The 16,307-nt window shown below is 39.2% G+C and overlaps 1 protein-coding gene across 8 annotated transcripts in view; it reads right to left on the reverse strand.

Annotated features, from left to right (window-relative positions):
• Window positions 1-10,396: 10,396 nt before the first annotated feature.
• Klhl13 (kelch like family member 13) overlaps window positions 10,397-16,307 on the reverse strand; it is a 143,181-nt gene continuing 137,270 nt past the window's right edge. For all 8 annotated transcript variants that reach the window (XM_021187581.2, XM_029534309.1, XM_029534310.1 and 5 more), the window contains one exon: window positions 10,397-11,943. In XM_021187581.2, the coding sequence (XP_021043240.1) occupies window positions 11,456-11,943 (488 nt within the window). In that variant the 3' untranslated portion in view covers window positions 10,397-11,455. The remainder of the gene's footprint in view (window positions 11,944-16,307) is intronic.

A 16,307-nucleotide genomic window follows, 5' to 3' on the forward strand; every position in this document is an offset into this window, starting at 1 on the left:
TGGGGACACTTCTCCATTGCTGGTGGGACTGAAAGCTTGTGCAACCACTCTGGAAATCAGTTTGGCGGTTCCTCAGAAAATTGGACATAGTTCTAACAGGAGATTCAGCAATACCACTCCTAGTCATATACCCAGAAGGTGCTCCAACTGGTAACAAGGACACATGCTCCACTATGTTCATAGCAGCCTTATTTATAATAGCCATAAGCTGGAAAGACTCCAGATGTCCCTCAACAGAGAAATGCATACATTTACACAGTGGGTACTATGAAGCATTTTAAAACAATAAATTTATGAAATTCTTCAACAAATAGATGGATCTGGAGGATATCATCCTAAGTGAGGTAACCCAATCACACAAAACACACATGATATGCACTCACTGATAAGTGAATATTAGCCCAGAAGCTCAGAATTCTTCTTAGAAGGGGGAACAAAATACCCAGAGACAAATTTCAGAGCAGAGCCTGAAGGAATGATCATCCAGAGACTGCCCCACCTGGGGACCCTTCAGACCTTACTCCAAAAATGGGGGAGGTGGTCCAGAGGAAAGTCGGTTAGCTTATCTCAAGGTTTCAGAGTGGCATGTCACTAAAAATAATAGCAGCATTATACATTAGGCAAGAGGTTCTCTAATTGGTTGTCACATGAGGTTGGGTCATGTCAGAAAAAATATCTACTAGTGAAAATAACCCTGGTAAATTAATGTAATAAATGTTTTCAGCCATACCACAGACAGAGCCCTGACCATTTATAATGGTGGTAGCCTTCATTTTTTGTTGTCATTTTGTCCTAAAAAGTATTATTAATAATTAAAAACAGAGCTGTGCAGTGTTGGCGCATGAACTTTAATCCCAGCCCTTGGGAGGCCAAGGCAGGAGAATTTCTGAGTTCAAGGCCAGCCTGGTCTACAGATACAGAGCAAGTTCCAGGACAGTCAGGGCTACACGGAGAAACAGAGAAACCCTGTCTCGAAAAAAAAAAAAAAAAGAAGGAAAGAAAGAAAGAAAGAAAGAAAGAAAGAAAGAAAGAAAGAAAGAAAGAAAGAAAGAAAGAAAGAAAGAAAGAAAGAAAGAAAGAAAGAAACCAGGTTCTTCAAAGGATCTCTGTTCAGGTTAGGGAATCTAAGAACTGGAACGAAAATCAGGTTCTCAATCAGAAATTCAAAATCAACAAGAGCTAAAGGAATGTTGTCAATGAATCTAGGAACTGGGAAGAAAGTAAGGTCCTCAATCAGAAATTCAAAACCAACAAGAGCTTAAGAAATGGTGTCAACCAAGGGTCCATGAAAGCAAAGTGGACAAGCAGAAGAAATGCTGTTTAGGATGACTACTGAAGGTCAGGGTAGCAGTGATCCCTAACCAAAAGAGGGAGGCCTGTGCCTGCAACTTGTCTCAGCTTGTGGGTTAAGATACTAGGCAACAGGATCACCAACTAAAGTTCGTTCAGTTCCTAGGACACACAGGGTGGGAACAGAAAAAAATATTTTTGCTAACTTCACTCTGTTGTACCACAGCAAACAGAGATAGGCAGACAGAGAAGCATTCAAGCACACACACACACACACACACACACACACTGAACCTTGCTTTATTTGGTCTAGAAAAATAGCTCAGCAGAAGTGATGGTTAATATTGTTTATGAACTTGACTGCATATGGAATCAACTAAAACTCAAGCTGCAAGGCACTCCTGTGAGAGATATTTTGATCAGATTATTTGAAGTAGGAAGACCCATCTTAATTGTGGGTGGGTATAACCCAGATAAAAGGATATGGAATAAGGAAACTTTGCTTTGTGCCTGTCTGTCTCCCTCCACTCTTGTTAACAAGTTCATCCACCTTACTGGGATAGCATTCCTTACTGAAATTAGAACAACTTCTTCAGTATTTCAAGGAAGACTGAAGATCAGCAGATCGCTAGGAATCATACAGGCCTTAAGCAACAGAGACATACAGTCTCATGGACTTAATAATTATTGATTATTGACATTTCTGGGGGGAGTGTTTTTTTTGTTTTTTGTTTTTGGTTTTTTTTTGTTTTGTTTTGTTATTTTGTTTTTGGAGACAGGGTTTCTCTGTATAGCCCTGACTGTCCTAGAACTCACTCTGTAGACCAGACTGGCCTCAAACTGAGAAATCCACCTGCCTCTGCCTCCCAAGTGCTGGGATTAAAGGCCTGTGCCACCACTGCCCAGCAGACATTTCTGTTTTAATACAGCATACTGTAAGCCAACCTATATAAATCCCACAACACACACACACACACACACACACACACACACACACACACACATACACACACACACACTTTAACTGTGCTGTTCTTTAGAAATCCTTCACTAATACAGAAGGTAAAAGTATGTACCAGAAACTTATTAACCAAGTTAGACCTCCAGGCCCTACATGATAGAAGAAAATTAACTTCGTCAAGTTGTTTTCCACATGCCCATTATATCAAACAGACATACTGACACAAATAAATGAATGCAATTTCAAAATTAAAAACTAACTTTACTGAATGTGTTGCTATCAGTGGGAAAATGTGTATAACAATGCATATTAGTGTTTTTTTCTGTCTTGCTACAAAGGATGGCTCACTGTTACACAAATTGTTAGTGTCTCCATAAAGGTAGCTCTTTAATTCTCATTAGTATTTGCAGTCTGGCATGCATTTATTCTCAAAGAGGATCAAAGATGGTGTCAGTAGAGATCGATGGCTTCCAGAGAATCAAAGAACTAACACTGTTTGGATATTGAGGCCTAGGTCAGAATGATGGAAAGAGCTTGGGCATGAATCCTGAAGAGAATATGCATTGTAAGGTCTCCCCAGCCACGAACATGTAACAGTCCTTTATTTTTCATTCACAATGGTGGGTCACAGGCCCTGGCTTCCCCTAGTTCTACTTCTCAGACCAAGCAGAGGAAACAGAAGGGGAAATGGTAGTGGAGATGGGCTGGTGTGAATTTCTCCATCACACACAGACTACAGGAAGCCAGAACTCCCAGGCAAGGCTTCCAAACAACGGCTGGAAGTGAAAAGAGGTTCTTAGGTATGACACCTTTGGAAAACAGTATCTACCAAAAAGTAGCAATGTCTTTCAGGTATTTCTGCCTATGGTACCTAGTATTCTAGAAAAAAAATCACTCTACTAAATCTGTGGTAAGAAGTCTTTACTTGTCATGCTTCAGAGCTTCGGTGGGATATCATGCACAGTTTTCCATGCTGTCATTCTAACCTAAATTTAAATATTGTGGTCTTTGGTGACAAATATTTTACGGCTGTGGTGGTTTAAATGAGGATGACCTTCATAGGCATAGATATTTAAAATCTTAGCCACTAGTTACTGGAACTGCTGGGGAAGGATTTAGATGTGTGGCCTTATTGTAATAGCTGTCACTTTGTTGGAGGAGATATGTCACTTAGGGTGGGGTTTTCAGGTTTAAGAAGCTCATCCAAGGCCCTAAGACTGTCTCACTCTCTTCTCCCCTGACCTCCCCCCAATGCTGTCTGTGGATCAAGACGGACATCTCTTGGGTACTGCTACAACACCGTGCCTGTCTGTTTCCTGTCATGATTATTGTGGTCTAACATTTTAAAACCATATGTAAGTCCCCAAATTACATGTTTTTTTTATAGGAGCTGCCTTGACTACTGGTGTCTTTTCACAGCAATAGAACATCATGCAAGACAGTGGGTATTTAAATTTTCACTCAGTAAGAAATTTTGAATTGTCTTAGGGAAGGTGAGGGTTTTAAGAAGGAAATTATACTTAAGTACACATTTAAATATAATATTTAAGGAAGAAATGTCATAATGCTTATAAATTTTTAACTGCCTTAGCAATATTAAATTATACAAATATGGAACATGTTTATAATTGTTTCATATAAACAGTAGTTATGCATGTTTAATATATTAGTTCCTCAACTGTAAGTATATTTAAATTTTTAATATTCAAAGTGAAATGTAAATGAAGTCTTCATTGTATGTAAATTGCTTTCAAGTTGTAACCTTACTTGAAGAATCCAGATGAAACAAAATGCAATGTTTAGCTTCTGTGTCTGGTTAGTTTATCCATAAAATCAGTCTACCATGCAAATGTCATAAGGAAATCCATGCCAAGAAAAAAATCAATAAAAATACACTTTCTTTACACAGTAATCAAGTATGTATATATGTATTCACATGCACAAATACATTCCTATATATATATATATATATATATATATATATATATATATATATATATAGGAATGTATGTTTGTGTATGCATGTATATGTATACTTAAGTGAATATAAGTGTTTGTAAAGATACATGTATAAACATTTAAATAATCCAAAATGACCTGTTCTACAGAAGGGCATGCATGTATTGTAAATATGGCCAAGAACCCATAATTGAGGATCTTACACCTGCATGGGTGACCTTACAATTATTGTTTGGCTAAACAGGCATGGTATTAAACTATTCCCTAAATTTATACCTCTGCATTCATAGATTAGTGCAGCTCTCAGACATTATCAGAAATGTTTCTTTGTGCAGTGAACAGTTAACATCTTCTAAATATTCCACAGCCTCCCCAAACAGTCCCAGCAACTGGGGGCCAAGTGTTCAAATGCAGGAGCCTATGGGGATCCTTTCTCCTTCCAATCAACATAATATGGAATCTAGAAGCACAAGCTTATTAATACGAATTTAACCAAGTAAAGTCTATTAAACCAGTATTGTTATCAATGTTTTATATCCATTCTTGAATTGGACAGGTAGTATTGTTAATTTCAAAAGACTTAAATTCTTGGTTAGGAGAGATTGTCTACTCCTCTTCCACCTCCTCCCCCTCCTCCACTCCCTCCTTTTCTTCCTTTTTTTTTCTTCTTCCTTCTCCTCTTCTTCTTCCTCCCCCTGTTTCTTCTCCTACACTTTCTCATCCTCTTCTTGTTCCTGGAACTTAATCTGTAGACCAGGTTGGTCTCCATTTCAGAGATCACCTGACTATGCCTCCTGAGTGCAGGAATTAAAGGTGTGTGCCACCATACTCAGTGAGGTTTTTCTTTCTCCTCATATAAACTAGGCATGCTACTGGCAAAACAGTGTATGTAGAGAAGACATAGCAATAATAAAAAGACTGGACGTTTCATAACACCAAGCTAATTATAGGATGCCTAGATTCTTGCTTGCCTTCAAGAAAGCTTGCAATAATATATGAAAGAAAATATTCTTTATTGTTCCTATTGGGTTTAAGTTCCCTGTACCAAAGAAACATGCCTACACAGTGAGATTTGAAGGAAGCCTTGTGAAAAATTTCATCCCAGGTTGCTGCATACTTTAAAGGGCAAGTTATTTGTTACCCTTTCTGCATGGACAGGAGCAGTGAGTGACTGATTGCCTTTTCCAAGGGTGTTGTTGTATTTGAAATTTGGAGCCACAATGTATGTGTGCTATTAAGGAAGGCCCTCACTTATACCTTTCCTTTCATCCACTTTACAAATACCTCTTCTCAAGCCAGTGTTGTAATGATGCCATTTTACATACCCATCTTAGCCTTTAGCACACTTCAGTGGAAGTGCCTATCACGTGACTAAATTGAGTTTCAGATTTTTGTATTTATCTTTGTAGCCCAGGTGTGGTGGTTTGAATGAGAATAACCCCCATTGGCTCATATATTTAAATGTTTGGTTTACAGTTGGTGGGCAGTTTAGGAGGGATTAGTAGGCATGTCCTTGTTGGAGGATGATTGCCATTAGGGGTGGAGTTTAAAGTCTCCAAAACTCACACCATTCATAGTTAGCTCTCTCTCTTTACCTGCAACTTGCAGATCATATATGAGCTGTCAGCTACTGCTCCAGCACCATGTCTGCCTGCCACCAAGCTTTCCTCCGTAATGATCATGGATTAACTGTCTGAAATTGTAAGTAAACTCGAATTAAGTGTTTTTTCTTTTATAAAATGCCTTGGTCATTCTGTCTGTTCACAGCAATAGAACAGTAACTAACACACCTGGACTTTTCATCCATGCATAATGGCAAGGCAGGCCTCAGGACAGCCTGTGGATAAAACAAGGCCTGTGGCCCTTGTATTGTGCAGCCTGTGAGTGAAAATGGCAGTCATGTTCTTAAATGTTTGAAAAAACCCAAAAGAATAGTAATGTTTTACAATATCCCCCATTACATGGAATTCCAATGTCTTTAAATAAAGTTCTATTCATGATAATACATTTAGGTATTGTGTCTTTTTGTACTTCCACAGTGAATATGAGTAGTTATGATGGACACTGTGTAATTCACAGGGATTAAAATAATCACCAACTTTATACACAAAATGTATGCCATTCCTACTAATATTTTCTGCTTTTATCCATCTAATTATTACTTTAAGCATCTAACCAAATGGTACATGTGAGGTGAAAAACTGTGATAATTGGGTATATAATTAGTGGGGACATTTACTCTAAGATCTAAATCACATGAACTAGGTTCACTAGCAAAATATTTGAATGGTATTGCTATACTACCCCAACAACATTTGGTAGTTTTAAACTGGCAAAGCTAAAATCCATTTCCTACTCATTAAATCTCATTTAAGACAGGTCAGACACACTATTAATGATACTCTGTTATGCTTGCATATGGGAGCCTAGCATAACTGTCCTCTGAGAGCCTTCACCCAGCAGCTGACCAAAACAGATGCAGACACCCACAGCCAAACTTTTAATAGAGATTGGGAGGTCTTAAGGAAGGGTTGAGGAAAGGATTGCAGCCTTCAAGGGAATAGAGACTTAACAGGAAGACCAACAGAGTCAACTAACCTGGTCCCATGGGGATTCTAAGAGACTGAGCCACTAAACAAAAGAGCATATATGGGCCGTACCTATGCCCCTATGCACATAAGTAGCAGATGTGAAGCTTGGTTTTCATGTGGGTCCCCAACACTGGAACTAGGCCTTAGCCTGAACCTGTTGCCTGTGGATCCTGTTCCCCTAACTGGGCCACCTTGTTTGAACTCAGTGGGAGAGATGTGCCTAATCCTGCAGTTACTTTAGTTGCCATGGTTGGTTGGTACCCAGGGGGGGGGGGATATCACCATCCTCAGAGATGAAGGGGAGGGAGAAAAGTGGGGAAGGACTGTGTGAAGAGGGGGTGCTGTGATAGGGATGTAAAATAAATAAATAAATAAATAGGAAAAAGACAGGCCAGAAATACTATCTTAAAATTCAGAAGTCAACCTATTGATATATCAGAAAATTGTGTATTCATAATTTAAGCCATACCTTACATAGAATATGAAAAGTATATTGACATTAGAGGTTTTCTACATTGATATAATGCTTCTTTTGGGGACTTCCCAATTTTTTCAATTTTTAAAATACATTTTGGTGATTATAAAAGATTTTAAATACTGAATTTGATCAATGTAAAACAGTGATTTATGAAGCCTTTAATGTATTAAGGTTCTTATTCTCTTCCCTAAAAGAAATGATATCCAAATGCTTGACTACGGTGGAGATGCTTGTAAATACGAATCTCAGGGGTCTGGGATAAAATAAGAGTAAAAGCTGACTTTCCACAGACATGTTTTTCAGTGAAAAAAAATGTGTGTGCAATTAAAAACACAATTTAACTGCTATCTAGAGTATTTTGTCAGGAGTGCATATGAGAGAATGAGCTCAGGAATGCTCTCAAAATGCTGTATACTTTTATAGAGTTTTTAGCTCCTCCAGCAACTGTAAGAAAAGGGAAAGATTTCAAGACATCATTTTACCTTCTTAGGCAAATACTAACCACATGAATTTCTTTTAAATTACAAAAACAAACCATATTTTGTCTTTTAGACACTCGCTACTCTGTCCAAGAAGAAAAATATTAACCTTTTGAGAGTCCAAGGTTTCTATCAGTCCTCCTTCATGTACACCAAGAACCTATGAAGATAGGCGTGCTTGTTGGTTTAATGTCAATTTGACAGAAGCTAGATTAATCTGAAAAAGGGGAACCTCAATTGAGAAAATGCTCTCATAAGAACCATTTGTGAAGCATTCTCTTAATTAATGATTTATGAGGGAGAGCCAGGCCATTGTGGAAGGTGTCATCCCTGGACTGGTGATCCTGGGTTATGTAAGCAGGTTGAACAAGCTATAGGGAGAATGTCAGTATCCACCATCCTTTCCATTGCCTCTGCATCAGTTACTGCCTCCAGGTTCCAGTTCTGCCTGAGTTCCTGTCCTGACTTCCTCAACTGATGGACTATGCTCTGGAAGTGTAAGCCCAAAACACTCTTTCCTCCCCAACTTACTTATTAGTTGTAGTGTTTTTGTCACAGCAATAGCAACCCTAACTAGTATAAGAGGAAAATGCAAGAAACACCTGTATAGTCAACCAAAGGTTCTCTCTCTCTCTCTCTCTCTCTCTCTCTCTCTCCCTCCCCTCTCTCTCACACACACACAAATTGCTGAGAAAGAAATAACATAATAATTTCCCAGCTGTTTGAACTATCTAATAATAACTATTACAGTAAAGTGTGAAATTAGTTGCTTCTAAATAACACATGGCACTGATGCAGAGAAGAGAACTGCATATGCTTTGCATTATTCTTGTGACAGGCTGCTAGAAGATCACCAAACTGACTTTCTCTTCTTCCTTTCTCATCCCCTTTGTGGATGAAGCTAAAGTATTCTGGCAAGTAGTATGTAGCTAGTTACGATGAATGCCTCTTTCCAGGTTGAGCACTCTGATACTCACATCTCTAATGCTTCATTTTCCTCCTACCAACTGAAGGGAGGAGTTCTTGGCCTTTGGTTGCTTGATCAAGAATGCTGAGCTGGGATTCTTACAGTATCATTAGCTGTCTTGTATACACTTCCATTTTCAGGCAGGTGTTAGCTAAAGCAAATGTTACTGAATATTCTCATGTACTTAAAAGTAAAATCCACACAGAGAAGTTGTGCTCACTTAGAAACATTCTTACCTAAGTGGAGGAACCTTTCAAATTTCTGGTAGATTCTTCCAGCAATATGCAAAATTGTCATTGATGGGATTTTTTCCCTTAACTATATTTAACTCAAGACAGAAGTTGTAAAACTTATGCTGCCAGTCTATTCCTCTGATCAATAAATAAGATGATATTGTAGTGTTTTGGAATAGTCTTATGTTCTGGTTTCAGTTTGCATTTAAGTGTACATTATACACTTGGAGATCAAGTAGAAGAGATGGCAATTCTTTTTCTTTAGGGTCCTATGTTAAGAATAAATCTTAGGCAGGTTGATGGTGGCACATCTTTTAATCCCAGCACTCGGGAGGCAGGGGCAGGCTTATCTCTGTGAATTTAGAGGCCAACCTAGCTTACCCAAGTTCCAGGACAGCTAAAGCTGGATAGAGAAACCTTGTCTGGACAAAATGAAGCAAAAAAAAAAATCCAAGAACTCCTTTTACGTGGTTCCACCTGATTGCACAAGATGGATCTTGAGTGGCAGAGAAACTGTCCACAGAAATATAATGCAGTATAACTCGGTAAGGTAGCAAGAGTTTGTGTGTCTAGCTGCTGAGGCAGTAATATGGCTTGATCCCAGAAAATTAAGGTCAACCTGGGGAGTAGAGTAACAAAGAGCTTCTCAAGGAAACAGGAAGGGGATGGGAGAATAAAGGTATAAGGAGCAAAGGAACCCTGCGTTGAGTGAAATCCTGAGTGAATGTGGAGTGTTGTCATGGACACAGCCACAGCAAGGATTAAGGCCTCAGAACCATGGGAAATTGGCAAAGTCTTTCCCCATAGGGCCCAAGCTTGAAATTGGCAAAACCTTCTTCCACTGACCCAAGTACAAGTATTTATGAACAACTGGCCAGTTTGGGCAAAACCTAGCAAATGCAACTCCCTCCTCTTAAACTCTCTTGTAGCCTGAGAATGCTGGGCTATAGATACCTCCTACCCAGATTAGTCCCCCCACTTTCCCACGCTACTCCCAACATGCTTGGGTTGCAGCAGGTGGAAATGCCACCCCATAAGAGTGGCAGCACCTCACCTGGCCCCAGCTTTTGTGTACATGTCTGACATTTATATATTACCCTCATCACCCTTAGATAGGGTTTCTGGACCAAGCTTTGCAGGTCACAGTAGGAAGGGAAGAGAAGAGAAAAGAAAGGGAGGGAGGACTTGTAACTGCTTTTAGTTTACCCAGGCTTGGCACTGCTGCTGCATAAGAGCCAATTAGCATCTTTCACAAACCATTTTCTTAAAGGCAAAAAGCAATATCTTCACAGTGGGGTGAGGGCGGGCCCAAGTCTTTGTCCTTTGAAGAAAAGTCACATACACATACAACATGTTCAACCTCCTCAGTCTCGCCCCTCGAAAGATTCTGAAGAAGTGGAAATCAAATCAAAGAGTAACGGAGTAGCACTGAGCAGAATGACATTAAATGTTTTTATTGAAGAAAAGAAGGGAAACCATGGACATCATAGAGCAAAAGCAGCTTCCCAGGCGAAACTGTTACACTTTGTGCTAAATAACCTCATGAACCAAGAGTGTACAGAATACAGAATACACAGAACAGGTAAGTTACTTCAACAGCAAAGGAGAAAAAGAGAATATAATTCTTTAAGATAAAATTTGGTCAAGTGATAAATTTAGTTGCTCAAAATTTCTAGCCCTTATCCACCTAAATTCAGTACGGTTTGAAATATATGCATACTGAATCCCCATTTTTCATGGAAGCTGCTTTTTAGAAGAATTTTTTAATTTCACATTTATTTGACCAGACACTCAATTTTTAAAAATTTATATTTGATATGTGTGTGTTCATCTATACACACTTAAAAAACCCCAAATCAATTCTTATAAGCAGAGGGGTCATGCTTTCCCCCACAAACTAGTGTTGGTGAATTTCAGTTATTTCTCCTGTGTGTCTTAGAAACTTGGTGTGTTCTCAATGCACCCACACAGTCAGGTGGGTTGACAGATGTGTCAAAAATACTTTATGAAAAGAGGGAGGTAGCTCATGCGAGTTGGCAACCTTTTGTGTATTGTTATCTATTGGAGCAGGCTGCCTCCCTTTGACATCTTCCAGTTAAAGATGAAAGGAAAACTTCTTTACTTTGAAGCCTCATGAGCACAGTTGTACATTTACTATCATCCACCTTCAACTTGGCTTATAATGTAAGATGATGAATACCTTACACTCAGTACACAGCATTTAGAAAGGACTGAAGAAACACTTTGTAGACAATACTTTTTTTTGTTTTCATGTTAAACATCAGCTTCTATGGGATATATTTCAAGGATGGTTTGTTACCACTTTATAAACATTCTAGGCCATACAAACATCACAAGTAACATCAATGTCAATTTTTTTTTCTGTATCAATTACTGAAGGCTAATTCTAACATATATGCTACTTAAGAGGGGAAAAGAAGATAATCATGACACATTGCAAAGATAGGAATATAGCATCTTAATTGTAAGGATGATCTTAGGGTCCAGAAAGAGGGGACTCTCTAGAAGGTGATGGTGTGGCTTCTTCAGGTGGATAAACTGTAAGTGTACAAGCTCGAATACCACCAAGAGACTCTGGCAGATCAAAAACCTTATGCCATTCATTTTTCTCTGGATCATACTTCTGCACTATCTCTACCATACAGCGATTATTCCATGAATATCCACCAACCACATAGATTTTATTCTCAAAGACAGCGACCCCAACATCACTCTGCCCTCTTAACATGGAAGCAATTGGGGTCCACTGGTCAAGGATAGGTGAGTAGTATTCACAGCTCAGGACATCATCGTAATCACTGGTTCCTCGGAAATGGTTGCCACCAATGACATAGAGCCTATCCCCCACCGTACACATGCAGTGTAGTCCTCGGACAGTGGTCATCGGTGCCTTCTGGGTCCATTTGTCAGTATCAGGGTCGAAGCACATGAGCTCCTTTTGGAAAGTGTCATGGGTAATTCCTCCTAAAGAATGAAAATAATAGGCATGAGCAAAAGAAATCCTAAAGAATGTAAAAAGTGAGGCTCTCTCTTAGATAATTAACTTTTCCTCCATTTTATGGCATATTATAGCTTATAAATATATAGCTGTTGTCACTCCATAGTCTTTAATAACAACAACAAAGAAAAGAAAATCTCATGTTTAACCATTTAAAACAAGTGAAAATGTTATATTATTACAGCAACCTTTTCAAGTGAAGAGCCACCATACTTAAGGAGCTTCAATAGATGGAAATATATTTTCGTCACTATTAGAGTTAACTGCATAGTAAAATCGAACTACAAGGCATCAGTATGTGTGACATTTTAGTGAGTAGGCTATGGGTGCTAAGGACTAGCCTAGACAACTTTAAATTGTCGGCACCCATTAGTCCCTTTTCCAAATCAAAATACCCATTCTAGTTAACATATTAGGGTTTTGAATATAAAGCAAGATTTGGAATTTTGAACATAAGAATTTTATGTATGTTTCAGCTGGTTGTTGGTGTACTGGGTCAAAGTAAGTCAAATTACCTACAATCTGAATACAGATAGAACACAAATAATCCAACCTATGTAATGAAAGTACCAAACTCTATCTTCAGCAGACAAGGCCAGACAGAAGTTAATGAAACACATTTTTCTAAATTTTAAATTCCTACCAGAAAGCAAAGCATTGTTTTTTGGTTATAACACTGGTGCAGTTCTTAGCCTAACATCAGTGTGGAAGATGTTTTTTTGCAGCATATACCAGTTATGCCAAAGTGCCACTAAAAGCATTCAAGTGTCAGATTTGCTCTAGAGAACTGGGAGCTCTTGTTACAGTAGTAGACCACTTACACACATGAAACAGGTAGGTGATACAATATGATTTCCTTTATGGCTCTGTCAATGTAAGATGCCCCATAGTCGCTTATGAACTGAACCCTGGAAGCCTGCCACCCACATGCCACTCAGTCATTCACAGATCTTTCTTGACTATAGATATCATAAGGCAACGTTCTGTGACTCATCAGCACCTTAACAACTTAGCTTTCTAATAACAGAACTATTTGCCTGGCATTGAGGGGAGAGGGCTCTCAGAGGTAGACAGAACTATGGAAGAAAAGAAAGAGGGAGAGGGAGAGAGGGGGAGAGAGAAGAGGAGGGAGAGTTGGAGGGGGAGAGTGTCTTAGTCAGGGTTTCTACTCCTGGACAAAACATCATGACTAAGAAGCAAGTTGAGGAGGAAAGGGTTTATTTGGCTTACACTTCTGTACTGGATAGCTTTGTGTCAACTTGACACAGCTGGAGTTATCACAGAGAAAGGAGCTTCAGTTGGGGAAATGCCTCCATGAGATCCAGCTGTAAGGCATTTTCTCAATTAGTGATCAAGAGGGGAGGTCCCATCTCTGGGCTGGTAGTCTTGGGTTCTATAAGAGAGTGAACTGAGCAAGCCAGTGGAGGCAAGCCAGTAAAGAACATCTCTCCATGGCTTCTGCATCAGCTCCTGCTTTCTGACCTGCTGGAGTTCCAGTCCTGCATCCTTTGGTGATCAACAGCAGTATGGAAATGTAAGCCGAAAAAACCCCAACTTGCTTCTTGGTTATGATGTTTGTGTAGGAATAGAAACCCTGACTAAGACAACTTCCATACTGCTGTTTGTCACCAAGAAAGTTTGTAACTAGCCAGTAGAGGGGGAGAGGGAAAGACAGGGATGGGTGGGAGAAAGGGAGAGGGAGGAAAGGGGAAAGAGTGGGGGGTGAACAAAATTGCCTACAAAATTAAATGTCAATATCAAATGTGATCACCACATCAAAACATATTTCTGAATTCATGAATTTCTGAAGGGAAATACAAGCACAAACTATTTGAGAGTCAAAGTTGTTATCTGAATACTGAATAAACTTGAGTCATTTTGAAATTTCGTTTTTTTTTCCTTTTTTTATTAGATATTTTCTTTATTAACATTTTAAATGTTATCCCCTTTCCTAGTTTCCCCTCCAAAAATTCCCTATCCCCTCCCCCCTCTCCCTGATCCCCAACCCACCCGCCCATTCCTAGTTCTGGCATTCCCAGAACCTTCACAGGACCTAGAGCCTCTCCTCCCACTGATGACTGACTAGGCTGTCCTCTGCTACATATGCCCTTAGAGCCACAAGTTCCAGCATGTGTTTTCTTTGATTGGTGGTTTAGTTTGAAGGAGCTCTGGGGGTACTTGTTAGTTCATATTGATGTTCCTCCTATGGGGCTTCAGAATCCTTCAGCTCTTTGGGTACTTTCTCTAGCTCCTTCATTGGGGACCTTGTGCTCTGCCCAACGGATGATTGTGAGCATCCACTTGTGTATTTCCAGGCACTGGCAGAGCCCCTCAGGACACAGCTGTATCAAGCTCCTTTCAGCAGGCTCTTGTTGTCATCTGTCTAGTGTCAGGGTCTGGTGGTTGTTTATGGGATGGATCTACAAGTGTGGCAGTCTCTGGATGGTTGTTCCTTCAGTCTCTGCTCCGAACTTTGTAAATCCATCCATGGATATTTTACATGGCCCCCACTCTAAGAAGAGTTCAGAGCTTCTGGGCCACTTATCAGTGAGTGCATATCATGTGTGTTCTTTTGAGATTGAGTTACCTCACTTAGGATGATGTCCTCCAGATCCATCCATTTGTCGAAGAATTTCATAAATTCATTCTTTTTAAAAGCTACTTAATACCCATTGTGTAAATGGACCACATTTTCTGATGCATTCCTCTGTTGAGGGACATCTGGGTCCTTTCCAGCTTCTGGCTATTATAAATAAGGCTGCTATGAACATAGTGGAGCATGTGTCCTTATTAAATGTTGGAGCATCTTCTGGGTATATGACCAAGAGTGGTATTGCTGGATCTTCTGGTAGAACTATGTCCAACTGTCTGAGGAACCGTCAAACTGATTTCCAGAGTGGATTCTACCAGCTTCCAGTCCCACCAGCAATGGAGGAGCGTTCCTCTTTCTCCACATCCTCACCAGCATCTGCTGTCACCCCTGTTTTTGATCTTAGCCATTATGACTAGTGTGAGGTGGAATCTTAGAGTTATTTTGAGTTGCATTTCCCTGATGATTAAGGATGTTGAACATTTTTTATGTGTGTCTCATCCATTGGGTATTCCTCAGTTGAGAATTCTTTGATTAGTTCTGTACCCCATGTTTTTAATAGGGTTGTTTGGTTTTCTTGAGACCAACTTCTTGAGTTCTTTATATATATATTGGATATTAGCCCCCTATCAGATTTAGGATTAGTAAAGATCTTTTACCAATCTGTTGGTTGCCTTTTGGTCTTATTGACAGTGTCCTTTGCCTTACAGAAGTTTTGCAATTTTATGAGGTCCCATTTGTCGATTCTTGATCTTACAGGACAAACCATTGCTGTTCTATTCAGGAATCTTTCCCCTGTGCCCATATCTTCGAGGCTTTTCCCCACTGTCTCCTCTATAAGTTTCAGTGTCTCTGGTTTTATGTGGAGGTCTTTGATCCACTTAGACTTGAGTTTTGTACAAGGAGATAGCAATGAATCAATTCACGTTCTACATGCTAACAGCCAGTTGAGCCAGCATCATTTGTTGAAGATGCTATCTTCTTTCCACTGAAAGGGTTTAGCTCCTTTATCAAAGATCAAATGTCCATAGGTGTGTGGATTTATTTCTGGGTCTTCAATTCTGTTCCATTGATATATATGTCTGTCACTGTATCAGTACCATGCAGTTTTTATCAAAATTGCTCTGTAGAACAGCTTGAGATCAGGGATGGTGATTCTACCAGAACTTCTTTTATTGCTGAGCATAGTTTTTGCTATCCTAGGTTTTTTGTTATTCCAGATGAATTTGAGTTTTGCCCCCCCTCCCTTTTTTAACTCTGTGAAGAATTGAGCTGGAATTTTGATGGAGATTGCATTGAATCTGTAGATTGCTTTTGGCAGGATAGCCATTTATACTATATTAATCCTGCCAATCCATGAGCATGGGAGATCTTTCCATCTTCTGAGATCTTATTTGATTTCTTTCTTCAGAGACTTGAAGTTCTTATCATACATATCTTTCACAGAGTCACACCAAGGTTTTTTATATTATTTGTTACTATTGTGAAGGGTGTTGCTTCCCTAATTTCTTTCTCAGCCCGTTTATCCTTTATGTAGAGAAAGGCCACTGATTTGTTTGAGTTAATTTTATATCCAGATGCTTCACTGAAGTTGTTAATCAGGTATAGGAGTTCCCTGGTGGAATTTTGGGGGATATATATATATATATATATATATACACATATATATATATATATATATATATATATATATATATATATATATATATACACTATCATATCATCTACAAATAGTGATAT

The sequence above is a fragment of the Mus pahari genome, chromosome X (genome assembly GCF_900095145.1).
Source record: "Mus pahari chromosome X, PAHARI_EIJ_v1.1, whole genome shotgun sequence".
NCBI lineage: Eukaryota > Metazoa > Chordata > Mammalia > Rodentia > Muridae > Mus > Mus pahari.